This window comes from Centroberyx affinis, unplaced genomic scaffold (assembly GCF_046629955.1).
Source record: "Centroberyx affinis isolate AG114_WGS23_722 - 3 ecotype Tasmania unplaced genomic scaffold, CSIRO-AGI_Caff_v1 ptg000423l_1, whole genome shotgun sequence".
NCBI classification, from domain to species: Eukaryota; Metazoa; Chordata; class Actinopteri; order Beryciformes; family Berycidae; genus Centroberyx; species Centroberyx affinis.
The window spans coordinates 293,594-307,964 of record NW_027279088.1 but is presented as its reverse complement, the minus strand read 5'-3'; the positions used below and the strand labels follow the sequence as shown (position 1 = coordinate 307,964).

At 46.5% G+C, this 14,371-nt stretch overlaps 1 protein-coding gene across 1 annotated transcript in view; it reads right to left on the bottom strand.

The window, feature by feature from the left end:
• LOC139641993 (intermembrane lipid transfer protein VPS13B) overlaps nucleotides 1-14,371 on the bottom strand; it is a 333,765-nt gene that overhangs the window by 41,919 nt on the left and 277,475 nt on the right. Inside the window, exon 45 of the mRNA XM_071516677.1 lies at nucleotides 12,781-12,942. Within this exon, the coding sequence (XP_071372778.1) occupies nucleotides 12,781-12,942 (162 nt within the window). The remainder of the gene's footprint in view (nucleotides 1-12,780; nucleotides 12,943-14,371) is intronic.

Here is a 14,371-nt window from a genome sequence, read left to right as displayed (position 1 = left end):
AACCCAAACATAGGTCTGACACATTCAGAAATGGTGTGAACTTCTGAGAATCTCCACCACCACCCGCCCAAACTGTAAGTTATATTCAGTGAGTCAATCAACCAACCGAACACCATCATGGGTACGATGTCATGTCTGCTGCCTGGCCCATTGCTTAATCCCATCCCAGGAGAAATTCATTAGCAACAAAGTTTCCTGTAAAAGACGGCACACCGTCAGTCAGTCATAACCAAAACAATGACTATTAACTTCCTGGTAAACAGAGAGGCATTACCTCACTTGCATGGCAAACTATCAAATGTCTGCTTTGATAATGTGGGTGTCAGCACACACTTGGACACAGATGGACAGAAGCAGACATATAGTAGATAGGCAAGAATCTCTCTCTCTCACACACACACACACACACACACACACACACACACACACACACCAACCATCCTCCAACCCCTGTCCTCTCGCAGACAGAGGGAGTCACTCCTGCCACTGTAACCGCTACCCGTCTATTGTCCTCTAGCAGGAATGTGCTTGGGTGCACATAACACAAATTAAGTGTCTGTCCGCGGCGAGGATGTAATCAGCGTTCCTGGATGCTATGTGGACCGGCAGACAAAGCCGCAGTGGTCGTCTACCCATTACTATCATTCCTTCATTCCTCCTCGCTCAGACTATAATAGCAGATTGAAAACATAGAGAAGAGGTATAAACCACAACAGTAGCTTTCCACAGTAGTTTCCACTACAGGGCCAAATAGGGCGAGCCAGGTCCCCGATAGTTAATAATCACTTACTGAAATTTCACTCTAAGCAAGCTTTACATGTACATTTTGTTGCTAAACAATTTTTCAGCTGAGCTTAAGTTCATAAGTGCTGTCAATTTTATATTCTAAACATTTTAGAGTAGTCTGACAAGCCCCATTTAACCCTACTGTGGAAAAGAGGCCTCTGCGTGCGCTGTCCCGTCTTCTGTATTGTTATCTGGGCAGAAGAGAAGGGAGAGGGATGTGGAACAGAGGCCTGTCTTGTCTGGTGCAATGACTTTGGGACCAGGGAGCTAGCCAGCCACCTAACAAATGAGAAACAGGTTTGCACACAGACAACAAAACAAAAGGATATGAATTACTTTGTCCTCTAGAGCGAATGATTATGAGAGAGAGGGAAAGAGAGAGAGAGAGAGAGAGAGAGAGAGAGAGAGAGAGAGAGAGAGAGAGAGAGAGAGAGAGGTAGACCGAGATGAAATGCAGTGAGAGAAAAAAAGAGAGCGCAAATGAGTGAAAGAGAGAACAGAGAGACAATAGCATGCTTGCCAGTGCAGTGAGGGCTAACCCATGTAACATGAAGGAATTATGGTGGCTTTAACAGCTGTCTGCAACGCTTCTCTCCTCCTTGGCTCTCTCTCTCCGACAAAAGAAGCAAGGCAGCGCAACATCAAAGCCCAGATTTGCAAGTCTAAGAAGCGGTTTGGGTGCTGGAAGAAGGTACAGAGAGAAGGCATTGTGTGGGTCCGCGGTCGACAGAGGAGACGTTAAGAGGTTTATGCTTGACTAACATTGTTCCATAGTTCTCCCTCTGGTTTCTACCGAGGCATCTTAGACATCCAGGGCCTCGAGGGTTCCAGGAGACGCAGACGCGGCAAGTGTTTGTACCGAAACGAAGGGAGCTGACAAAAGGAGTACTGTCTGAGAGGAGAGAGGTTGGGAAACCGCACGGTGGGGGGATGAGGGCGTCAGCGGTCCAGGACCCTCGGAAGGACAGAGACCTTGTCCCAGTCTCAAAAAGCAAAAAACAAAAGCCTGCCCCGGGCTTCTGTAAGGATAGGACAGTGGGAAGCTATTGTGACATGCTGTACGCACATACACACTGTACTTATACACACATGTTCATCAGATAGACAAACACAAATACACGAACACGCACAGATACTGCACATATGTGTGTAAAAAAGTGGTATGTTCTTGATCACAGGCTGACTAGGACAAGAGGAGACCTCAGTCACCCCCACCATGACCACAACTAGAGTGCCACTAAACTACAGCCCATCCAGCGGCTGTGGGCTGACTGCAGCCTAACTCAGACAACATGAATGCAATGGATGTCTCCACTGGTTTGACAATGCAATGTACAGTACAGTGTAGCACTTCACTACAGAGAGGTTTGGTTTACTATAATGAAACCACAGGCTCCCCAGCTAAAGAACAAATGCAGCATGGGTTAACCCTATACAGTAACCCCCTGACCACAATATGGTATATTGTGTAATGAAACTGAGGCCCAAATATTCTGAAAAATCTACAAAACATATCACCACAATACAGCTGCCTTCACTCATCGACTGGTACAATATTGGTAAGGTTGTATGGAGACACTGTTTCACAGTATATAGTGAAACATAGATATAGATGTATCTACTGTAAAAGTCCTACTTTTCACTGCATGCAATGCATGCATTAGTGAACAACAGCTACACTGGTGTTCCGACCTCTTTCTGTTCTGTTCTCTTGTTCTCTACAAAAGTCAGAAGGCTCAACAATGGTCTGGCAACCAGTTGTTTCAGAGAGGTTTTGACTTCACAACATATTAAACAGAAGAAGCTGCAGAGGCCGCTACAGTACTAGTAGAGGACAGACGCAGGATAGATTACGAGAGACTTTTAGAATGGCTGCCGCTGTACGTCTTATGTGGCATAAAGCTACAGCTTTGGAAATAAAAACAAAGAGTTCCTCCGGTTTGAGGCACATGTCTACGGAAAGTTATATTTTTAACTCTTTGCTAGGTGACAAGGAATAAAGCTGTGACACGCACACACACAGACACACACACATACTGTAGGTACATGTTTGAGGACAAATACATGCTAACGTGTACAGACAGAACAGACACACACGCACATAAATACATGTTTGAGGACATTTACATAGTAACAATTGTGCTCAGACAGAAAGACAGGCAGACACACAGATGCACACAGACACAAACAGACAGACACACGCACACACTTCATATGGACAGGCCTCTGAACAGCCGTGTCAGACAGGTTGAGAGGGAAACCAAGGTCTCCAAGGAAGAGGTGGTGAGGCCAGCATTGCAGAATTCCCATGGAAGGACTGGGCCTAGCTCTGCTCCCTCACATCCTGTACATCCACACACACACACACACACACACACACACATACACACACATACACACAATCCTGACTACAACATTGCGTGAATGAAGGGGTTTGATGAACTGAGCTGGCCCTGCCTGCAGGTGTTGAAATATTTACAGTGAGTGGTTCCTTAAGGAGTCTGCCAATAAAATGAACCATGTTAACAGAAATATAATGGGTGAAAAAAGAGAGTTAAATTACCCTGCAGTGACCAATCTAGCTTAACAGAGGCCAGCACTGCAGTTTCTCTTTGTATTATTGTTAACGAGGTTACAGAAGTAGTGGCCTTGTGTTGCTACCAGCCAGCCAACAACAGAAATAACTAAATCATCATGCAAAAGACTGAATTTAATTTCAGTTCAGTTGAGTTCCAGGTGGGGTATATCTGATTAGCATTTCAAAAAGGAAAGTTGCTTTAACTGCTAACTGAATGCATTAAAGTCCACAAAAACATTATTTTATTGAGTGCCCACAATGTTGTAGGTTTGAATCCCAGAAAAACTTTTGTCATGTGATCACTCTCTACTATCTTTCTTGAATCTCTTCTATCTCAAATAAAGCAGCAATACCTTAAACCTCCAGGTTTGGTTGACCTAGACAGGTTGACCTAGACTGAAAAGAAAAAGATGGGTGTGCATGATGTATTTACAACACTGTGGGCTGTGAATGACAAACCTTTGCAAAAAGCCCTCTCCTCTCTACTTGCAGCTGTATACTATCTACTAAAGAAGTAATGAAAACAGTGTAGAAAGAAAAGTCACTGGCTGCGGTAACAGAAAAATCTCATTCTGCAGTCGACATCATTGTACAGCACGGGTTCATGAACTTTTTCAGACTGGGACCTCAACTGAGTAAATTCACTGTCACCAAGTGGCCCAGGGTCATTAAAACATACCAACACTTTTGTCATGTGGAGACCCACCAGAAACAGTCCTGCGGCCCAAATGGGGTCCCAACCCATGGTTTAAGACCTTCTGTTGTAGTTTGTAGGCCAAGGCCTTGGCCTTATTGGAGAAGATAAAAGCATGTTTCTTTAACTGCTCACACATTGGCATGTTTGAAGGGATTTACATAGAAAAACAAACATCAGATTCTAGCAGCTCAGCCCTCATCAACATGATAATTACATTAATCTCCTCATGTCAGAGAGAGAGCTTCCTCTGGGACAAACTACACAGGGAGAGGAATTACTCACATATATACACACGCAGAATCATAATAGACCGATGGCTTGTCAGATATACACCACGGAATCATAATAAAATCCCACAGCATGTCAGAGAGAGTGAGAAAACAAACTCCTCTAAATACTGGGGTGAGTTGGGATGGATGAGTAGGATTTAACTGTAGAGGTACAAAGAAAATGGGGGTGGTGGAGGTGGAGTCTGAATGTCCTGACTGGTATTCACTGTATTTCTCATGAAACTCTTGGCTGTAGAGCTGTGGTGGAGTGCTGGGGAATGTAGTACATTGTTTTTCAAAGGTTGGAGTGGGACCAAATGGTGGGTTGCAGAAAGATGAGAATGGGTCCCCAGAATATTAAGTAGTAATTGATGTCAAACGTTATTGGCAGCATTATTTTGTTAAAGCTTGTTTTTTTTGTCTTTGCAATATAAGGTACGCTTGAGGGTTCAGAACCTTTAGATGCACATCCTATTCATCACTAATCAAGCTCCCTTTCTTATGCAACGATGAGAGAAATGGTTTATCTCCCCCACTGACTTAAGCTAGCATTGCTAATAAATGCTAATAAAAGGACAGTGCCAATTTCTCAGAGGCAAAAGCATCGGCCCGAGCTCTGTGGCCTTCTGCATTGGAGGGCCAGTGGAGATGGAGCAGTTGTTGGGATATCTCAGGTGTCTGAGGACTGGTGCTTTTCTGAAGCCCTTGGGTGAGTTGATGGACAGAGGCACTACAGGAACCTGGGAGCTAAAATCTGGAGCCTATGGCCTGGGAAGCTACTCTAAAAGGCCTGGGAATATGAAACCACCTACGACCTCTGAGCTCTGGGTGTGATGATGTGTGTGCATGTTTCGAATTCAACATGGCAGAGTGTCAGTCCTGTTAAGAGACAGACGGGTCTGCAGAGGACTGTATATCTGTTGACATACCTTGAAAGGTGCTAGACAGTGAAAGTGAAGAACTCCTGATAAATTAGGATGAGTCATAGATCCACATACACACATATCCAAACGCACACACGCATGCGCTCACATAATACGCATTTGAATACATGCACAGACGCAGACAATCATGTGCACACACGCTGACATTACATGCACACAAACACTTTTTCACTTATTCACCCTGTCTCTCAACACTCTCACCACTGTCCAGAGGAAATAGAAAGCGGTGAGTAAGATGAGGAGACGGAGGAGACGGTGAATCCTGGATGCTGGTCTTGTTACTCCAGCAGCCAGAGCTGCCTGGCAGCTGTTCAGGTGGCCAACAGCTAAAATCACCCAGCAGCCAATCTATCTAACCTTTGGTTTGACATAGGCTTGCCTTTAATAATTACCTCAAGGATTTTTATTATTGCATTATTCTCTAAGGCGTTCTGTCTGAGAAGGCCAAGTCCTTCTCACTCAACACGGACATTTACCATGCAACCTGCTCCAGAAATGCGTATCGTGCATAGCTGAGTATGACTGTAACCTCGCCTATCTATGACTGTTCTGTTTGTCTCTGAAGTTATCCTCACCAGGAAGCTATAATGATAATGATCCTCTCTCTCTAAGGACTGACTTAGCATCTGACCCACTGACTCACACAGTTTGTATCTCGTTGTCATAGCAGCAAAATGTCTGAACAAGCTGTACACAATACATCTTCAACTTCAATAAGTCAACTGGCAGCCAATATCTGACCTTTGGGTTGATAAAGGCTTTCCCTTAGTAATCACCATGGGGATATTTTGTTTTTTTTATTATTCCACTGGGCAAGTTGACTAAGAAGACATATTTGACTGGGAACAACAACAACTGCCTGGACAAGATAAAGACTGTGATAGCACAGAATAAATGACTCGCTCTCAGGGATTACACTGCTGTACAATGATGGACTATTAATAATGAGTCAGTGTGGGAATGCGTTCACGTATCATTCATTAAAATATTTCAGTAATTCATGTCATGTTGCTAGGAGGACAATGAATGTTAGCTTGCACATAAAACATCATCAAAATGTAAGGCTCAGTGAGTGGCCAATGTTTAACCTTTGCTTAATGACACAGTTTTCACTTTCCAGCCAGATTCTCTTTCTTCCTCTGGTAATGCCTACAAGGACAGGTCAGTTAAAAATATCTCATTTCCTCTGGTGCCCAACCCAGCTCTGAAGATAAACAGCAGAGAAGTGTAGGTTTTCTCCCGGGATAAAATTGGACAGCGCTCCCTTTCATCGGCTTCTCTCTCTCCCTCTCTCTGATCAGTCACTGTGTGGGTTAACCTGCCTGTAGCTAATATCTCCCAAAGGGTTACTGACCCCATTCAACCTAATCTACGGCAGTTAAAGCCACAGTCCTAGATCAACAGCACAGCCGGCCCACTTCACTTGAGGGCAGTGTTTCTTAAACAATGGGTCAGGACCTAAAATGTGGCTGTGTGAATGTGGACAAAAGTATTGATATGTTTTAATGAGCCTGAGTCGCAGGGCAAGGCTAAATTTAGTCATTTTGGATAATGAGAGGGAAAAGTTTAAGAACCCCTGCTGTAGGTTGAAAACAAGATCACATATCAGTGGTGAAACTAAGATCTAACAGCAGAAATAAGTAAGCAGAAATATAGTCTAGTTGATGAAATTGTGAAAAAGACAATTTGCTTGTTTTTTGTTTTGTTTACAGTATCAGCGAAGATGAAACAGGATGGCCATTGTTTACATGCTTATCAACAATTGATTGTATCCATACCAATTTCTATTAAGTTTGAACAAACTGCCAAGTGTGTAAAGTAAAATTTCATCAACTCAGGATTGCAGCTTTAATTCTGCTGATTAATGGTCCAGATTTGACTCTTCGCCCAGCAGCCCGGTCCTGATGTCCAGTCATTTATTATCTGATAAAGATTGGGGGGGGAGTGCATGTGGCAGGAAAAGCACCAGGAAGGCTATGAAATGCTTTACACACACATCCACACAAACATTCATATGCAGGCAAGTGCATCTACACATAAATACATGCACACAAACACATACATAGATATACAAATGTTCTCTCTCTCTCTCTCTCTCTCACACACACACACGCCCACACCAAATACCTCCCTGTCATGCCTGCTTCCAACAACACAGCCAATCTAACCGCAAACTAATAGTCTTGGGCTGCTATCTCCAGCACATTACCCCTGGGAACCACACACACACACACACACACACACACACACACACACACACACACACACACGTATGTATGCACACACACACACACACACAGAAAGAGAGAGAGAGAGAGAGTGAAAGGGAGAGAGAGAGAGAGCTCTACATGCCTGCTGCTGGAGTAAATTACAATTTATTCATATTATGAATATTCCTTGTAGGCACTTAAAATGTCCTTCCCAAATCCAGGGGGCTTTTTACGCCCCTCTCCCCCCCTAACCACACTAACCACAGGGATTTCCATCAGCCTGGCTGCATCCTGTACCGAGCAGCCAGATATTTCAACCATCCACACCACACCACACGCCAGAGCCCTGAAAAACAGCAGGGTGGGGACCGTGAGTGTGTTTGCGTGTGTGTGAGATAGAGTTATAGAGAAAGAGTGTATGTTTGTACATGCATTTACATCTCTGTGTTTGTGCATGAATGTATACGTCAGAGAATATGATGGCATATGCATGCAAAATTGTGTGTGTTTGTGTGTGTGTGTGTGTGTGTGTGTGGCAGCAAGGCCCGGAGGAGCCTTCACCCAGGCTGGTAAATGCCGGAGTGTGATGGCATGCTGCGCTTTAAAGACAGAGACTAGACTGGGAGGCCTGACAGAGTCCAGGCCTTAGGAAACCTGGTACCACGGTGTGTATGTGTGGGTCTGAGTGTGTATATATGGATATGAATGTGAACGTGGCTTAGACGAGAGCGGGCTCTAAGAACGTGACTGCCTCAATCGACCCTTTTAATGCATCTTACAGTTATGATTGACGGCAGAAAGAGGGGGAGAGAGAGAGAGAGGAAGAGAGACAGAGAGAAACAGAGGACCAGAGAGAGGGAGGGCGACCTGAGCCGAGGTTCACGTTTCACTGCAAAAACAGTCCGCTTGTACGCTCTTCTGAGAGAAGTGACACATATTCTGAAGTATGTCAACATGGTGGGACGCATACACCGGTAAGACCGGTCACACATATTAACCACTCTTCTCCGTTTCACACACACACACGCGCACGCACATATGCGTACACACAGGAGATTGGTCAGGATCCCCCATATGCCTCCCTGCTTTAGCTCAAACTGAAACAACAGCAGGCCTGTTCAACTGGTATGGTCTCTCTCTCTCTCTCTCTCTCTCTATCTCTCTCCCCACTCTCCCTCACCGCTCCTATACGGCCATAGCACAGTGAGATCTAAAGATCTAAAGTATGACGCTAAAGCGCGGTTGGCCATAATTGTTGGCAAATCCCCTTATCTACAGATCCTTAATGAGCTGCCTGTGTGCCATGAGAATAGAGAGATTAGAAGGGAGGTAAAGATAGGGATGCAGACACATTTTTGGCTGTGTTGTCACTATAGTGCTCCCTCAGCCAATCTTAAAGTGTTCAGAGATTCCCTCATCCCTCGCCTGCTTTCCTCTCTTCCTGTCCTCCCCTTTTCTGAAGTAAGCCTGCCCTGTATTTGTCCCCTTATCCCCTCTCGTCCACTCCCTCCAACCCTCCTATTTCTATGTCCATTCTGCCCTCATTCCTACTTCTTTCCTCCCTCCCTCCATCTCGCTCTCTTTCCCCATCTCCCTCCACTCAGGATGATCTCATGTCCAGTGAGTGCTCAGGGGATCCGGAGAGAGAAAGGGGGACAGATCACAGCAGCATATTAGTGACTCTGGCTTGTGTGTGTGTGTGTGTGTGTGTGTGTGTGCATCTGCCTGGGGGACTGGTCAGCTGGGACACACACACCATACCAGAGCCATGAGGACAGACTGATGGCCTGCCTCCTAGACAGGCCCCAGGCCTCCCAGACAAGACAAGATTGGCCATGAACAACATGGGTGGGGAGGTTGTACTTCAGTGTGTGTGTGTGTGTGTGTGTGTGTGTGTGTGTGTGTGTGTGTGTCTGTTGGGTAAAGTGGGGGACAGTGTTGGGCCAAGGTTGGAACACCTAGACACTGGGGCGACAATGAAGAGGGAAAGGGTGAGGAAGACATATGAACCCTAGAAAGATTGACAGTACTAATGGGGGTGTGGAGGGGTGGGGTGGGGTGGGGTGTTGAGGGTGCTGGGAGGGTAAAATAAAGGCAGGGGGGAGCCAGGCTGCAGACAGGAGAGGGGACAGAACTAATCCAGCACTACTGACTGAGCGATGTGACCATGAATGAAATGAGTGAATTGGTGGGGGTCAAGGACAAGGCACTGGAGGACACACTAGAACTGGACAAAACCAGAGTAAAGGGGCTAGGTTGGCCAAGGAACAGTCCAGGCCAGGCCAGATGCAGAGCAGGGCTTCAGGGGTAAGACGAGGCCATGAACCCTGATGAGGGGACTGCACTTACTGGGGTGTAACAGAGATGAAAAGGTTGCCTTGCAGCCAGGCTCCAAGACGGAGCAGGATACAGGCAGAGGGAGGCCAGAGGCAGGACAAGCCAGACAAGCGCTAGTGAGCTCAGCCAGCAGGGCCGTGAGCACCAGAGCAGGGGACTGTGCTTAGAGGGATAAAGAAAGGGACAAGGACAGGTCTGGGGAGCTCTGTGCTGTTGTTGGAGAGCCTTGAGAGAAAGGCACAAACGTCCAAGTCAGACCCCGGCGCAGTCCGGAGGCCAGAGACAGTCCAGGTCTACTGAGCTCATTGAGCTAATGGAGGTGAGGGACGAGGCATTGGTGAGAAAGAGAGAACTGGACGAAACTGATGTCTAGGGAATAGTGTACTGCAATGATTTTCAAACTATGGCTCTGAGGCCTGAAATGGCTTTTAGGCCTGTGTCTGGTGGGTCCCTACAGTACATGACACAGTACTTTACATAGCACTAGCATATCCCAAGAGTGAGTGACTACATGTACTGTGGGACCTGAGCTGAAAGTGTTTACGGATATACTTGGAGGAGTTATTGCACTGGAGAATAGGGAGGTGGTGAGGGAGTAGTGTATGAAGGAGTGGACAGGAACAAGGCTGAGATTTAATTTGACTGGAGCTGAGGCAACATGAAAGTGAGGCTGAAATCTGGGAGACGGACTAGGGTCTGCTGGCTGGAGGGGGCTCAAGGACAAGAATCAATAAAAAGAGGATTAGACACAAATCATCACATGGTGGAGATTCATCTTTCATATGGCCAGCAGTGGGGAACATAATTGTTTTGAAGCACTTTGATGAATTGTTGTTGAGCATGGTTATTCAAACTTAAAGGAAAGAGATCAGAGGGAAAAATCAAATCATGTGAATTGAGTTTGTCACGTAAAAACAACCACTGCATTCTAGGCTGCTTTGCCAACATCGTGGCCAGATCCTGGTTGAGGAGGTGGTGGTGATGGTGTCGGAGGGGTATCCAAGGATGAGGTAGGGAGGGATGAGTGTGTGTGTGTGTGTGTGTAGGGAGGGGACTATGGAAAGAAAAGAGGAGTACTGGTAGATGAGGGAGATGAGGACAGGACTGGTTGGTGGGGAGTTTTGGGGATAAAAGTGTACAGATGTACGTTGGGCAGGGGAGGAGCAGCCCGGGAATGTGGGGTGTGGAGCTTGGGATTTGGGGAGACATTCATGGGGCATGGGTGGGAGAGTGAGGACAAATGAGAACGGAAAATGTTAAGAGAGGTCTGAGGCTGTGAGGGGAGATGAAAGCGGGATGTAGGAGAAGGTGGTGGAGGAAATGAGGGAATGTAGGCAGTGGGATTGTGGGAGGAAAGGGAGGTTTGGGGAGAAGAGACAGGATGGGTGACGAGGGCAGATGATGGCAAGTGGGTGAGAGGTTTGGGGCTGAGGGAAGGTGGTGGGGTTGAAAGGGGCTTAGGTTGAAGGTGAGGTGAGTATGGGATGTGGGGAGATTCCTAGGGGGAGAGGAGAGGCCTGGAGAATGATGGTTCATGACGAACAGAGTTGTTTTAGACACCCCTAGGCATTGTGGGACTTTAGTCAAACAGCAGGAACACTTAAAACCCGGCCTGGACACTGATTCCTAAGAGCTACAAAAACACACAAAAACACAAGGGCAGGGCCGAGTTACCATTGCAGAAATACAAGCCCTTCTCTTATCGGTTTCACTATTTTCATAACCCTCAAATGTAATTAGGTATGTGTGCTACAATTAGCTATGAGGCTGACACATTGGCAGGCATTTTATCACCAAGCTCACTAAGTTTTAAACGCTTAGTCTTTTTTGGCAAAGTCGCACTATTTCTTATTTATCTAGTTTCACAAATCATGTTCATCTTGAGAACACATATTTCATATACCACAAATACATGAAGGAATAACACATGACAGAACCATCCTGGAATCACATTCTTCATCGATGATGACATCTGGCCCATTCGGACAATTTTTCTTCCAAAACATCCCTGAAAACACAGAGGTCATTTTGACTCACTGGTAAAGCGAGATGTGGTATTCGCTGCTCCGATATGCCAGATTGCTGCTTTGTGAGTGCGTGTTTATGTGTGTGTGTGTATGCGTCCGAGAGTGAGGTAAGAGCACAGATTAACCGTGGTCGATGATTAATACAACTTGACTTACTGACTTACTGCGAGCAATTATGGCCATGTCTTTTCTCAAGCTCGACTTTCTCACACTCGCCGTGGAACACATGGGGGTCCTGAAACATGTGCGCACCAAACACACACACACACACATACACACATGCCGCAGATCGCCAGCCCACCCTCCGCTCAACCTCAAAACCACAAAGGGTTAAATATAATCAATCTTCTTTAACAATGCTGTCAGGACAATGTCAGAGAGCGCTGACAGAGACATACAGATAATGGCCGCACGCTGATGACGGTGTGTATGTGTTTCTGATGTGTGTGTATGTATATCTCTGTGTGTGTGTGTAGGCACAGCATTTGTGTTCAGGTCTGGATGTGTATGCATGTGTATGTTAATGCTATTCTCTATATCTATACATCTGTGTGTGTGTGTGTGTGTGCATGCAATACGTGCGCAACTAGGTCTGAATGAGAGTTGTATGTTTCAAAGAGTGTGTTTGTGTGTGTACAAGTGCATGCATACACAATATATGTTATGTTTGCATGCATGTGTGTGCTAATGCTCTACTATATACAGTATGTTTATGTGTGTGCATGTCTGTGTGTGTACATATAAGTATGTGTTCAGGTCTTAATGCATATACTGTATATGTGTAAGCTTGTGTAAACATATGGTGTGTATGTGTGTGTGTGTGTATCTCTTCCAACTCTAACCACAACCACAGGGCTGAGGGCCATGAGTTGTTTCCCAACCTGTGTGTGTGTGTGTGTGTGTGTGTGTGTGTGTGTGTGTGTGCGCGCTACCTGAGGCGACTTGTGGGATCTCCAGCTGTACTGGTGGCTGTGGAGGCTGGCCAGCAGCACGTTCTCATCCGTGTCCACCTGGCCGAAGCGCAGCGTCTCGTGGGTGTCGTTGCAGATCACGTAGTGGCTGTAGACCAGCTCCTCAGCCTCCGAGTTCCCATTCTGAGAGAGAGAGAGAGCGGGGTGGTGTGGGAGGGGAAGGGGGGTGGGGGATGGATAGAGAGAAGGAGTAAGGAGAGATGAGGGTGGGGGAATAGAGAGAGAGACCTTGTGAGTTAAAGAGCTGGCAAGCACTTCCAGGTGTGTGTTTACTGTGTATGTGTATATGTACAGTATATGTGTACTGTGTGTGTGCATGCGCATATGCATGTGTCAATCTTAGTATGTGTGCGCGATCTCCAGTAAGTGCAGATCCTTGTGGGCAGCTGTCAGCCGGTGGGAGGGCGAGATGAGTGACATCATCCCTGAGAGCAACACAGCCTCAACAGGGGAGTGAATCATATCACAGCCTGACAGCCATCCAGGCCGGAGCGGCTCGGACCGGGCTGCGGGGCCAAATCTACCCCCTGGTCCCGCACAAAACCTCCAGGAGGCCTCTCTCCTCGGCGGACCCTGGACTTTTTCACGTCAGCTCCGATTACAGTCACATCTCTTTCCTGAAGCAGCTGAATGTTTTCCCCGCTCCCTGCAATAAACGGGCTCGGAGATGTCAGCGCGTTTCAAATGGCAACTCTGTTTGTGTGTGTTTTTCTCGGCGCTTGAAGCAGCTTGGGCTAAGTAGGCATTCCTGTTAGTAAGAGTCATCAATATATTGCGGTTTGTAAGGAGAAAACAATATGGTGAAGTTTGGCCCACCTACAGCAACGGGTCAGTGAGAAAGCTTCACAGAAAACTCAAGTCATGCGAACAGGGATGCTGTCCACTCATACGTCACCTTGCATGCAAGAGAGGAGAGCTCACTGGCCTGCTATTGAAAACACTGGGTTAACAGGGCGAGGGGTGTGTGTCAAGTCTCCCGCAATCAGAAATTCAAGAACACAATTTCAAAACAGCACATGTATGTGAGTTACACAGTGAGTGCATGGGTGCGAGAGTGCGTGTGTATGTGTTTCACTTGAGCTCGTTCCAAAGGCTCTTGGGCCCTGATGGGATCTCTCCTCCGCGCCCCTCCCCGCCTCTAGACGCGCATGACTGTGGTTCCAACAGCTTCTCAATAACTACTCAGCTATCCCAACAAAGAGGGACCCCGGCCTGCTGTATACTTTTAAATAGCAGGGGGGGGAATAGGGTTGATGGTTAGAAGAGGCTGGCAGTAAAAGCTCTGAGTCTGACTGCCAAGCACGTTCCGGGTCCTGGGGTTGTTGATGCTATTGAAAACGGATGGGAAAGTTTACACCATTAAAAGAACTCTTGATGATAGATGAGAGAGAGAGAAAGAGAAGGAGAGAGAGAGACATATAGATTGGACAGCTGCGACTGCGGGTTCAAATCCATTTCCAGTTTTATAGCGGAACACTATCTGTGCTCCCCTTCGAATGTGACACTGCGATTTACAAACTTCCTGCTGCCATCTTTAAGATGCCATTGCTAA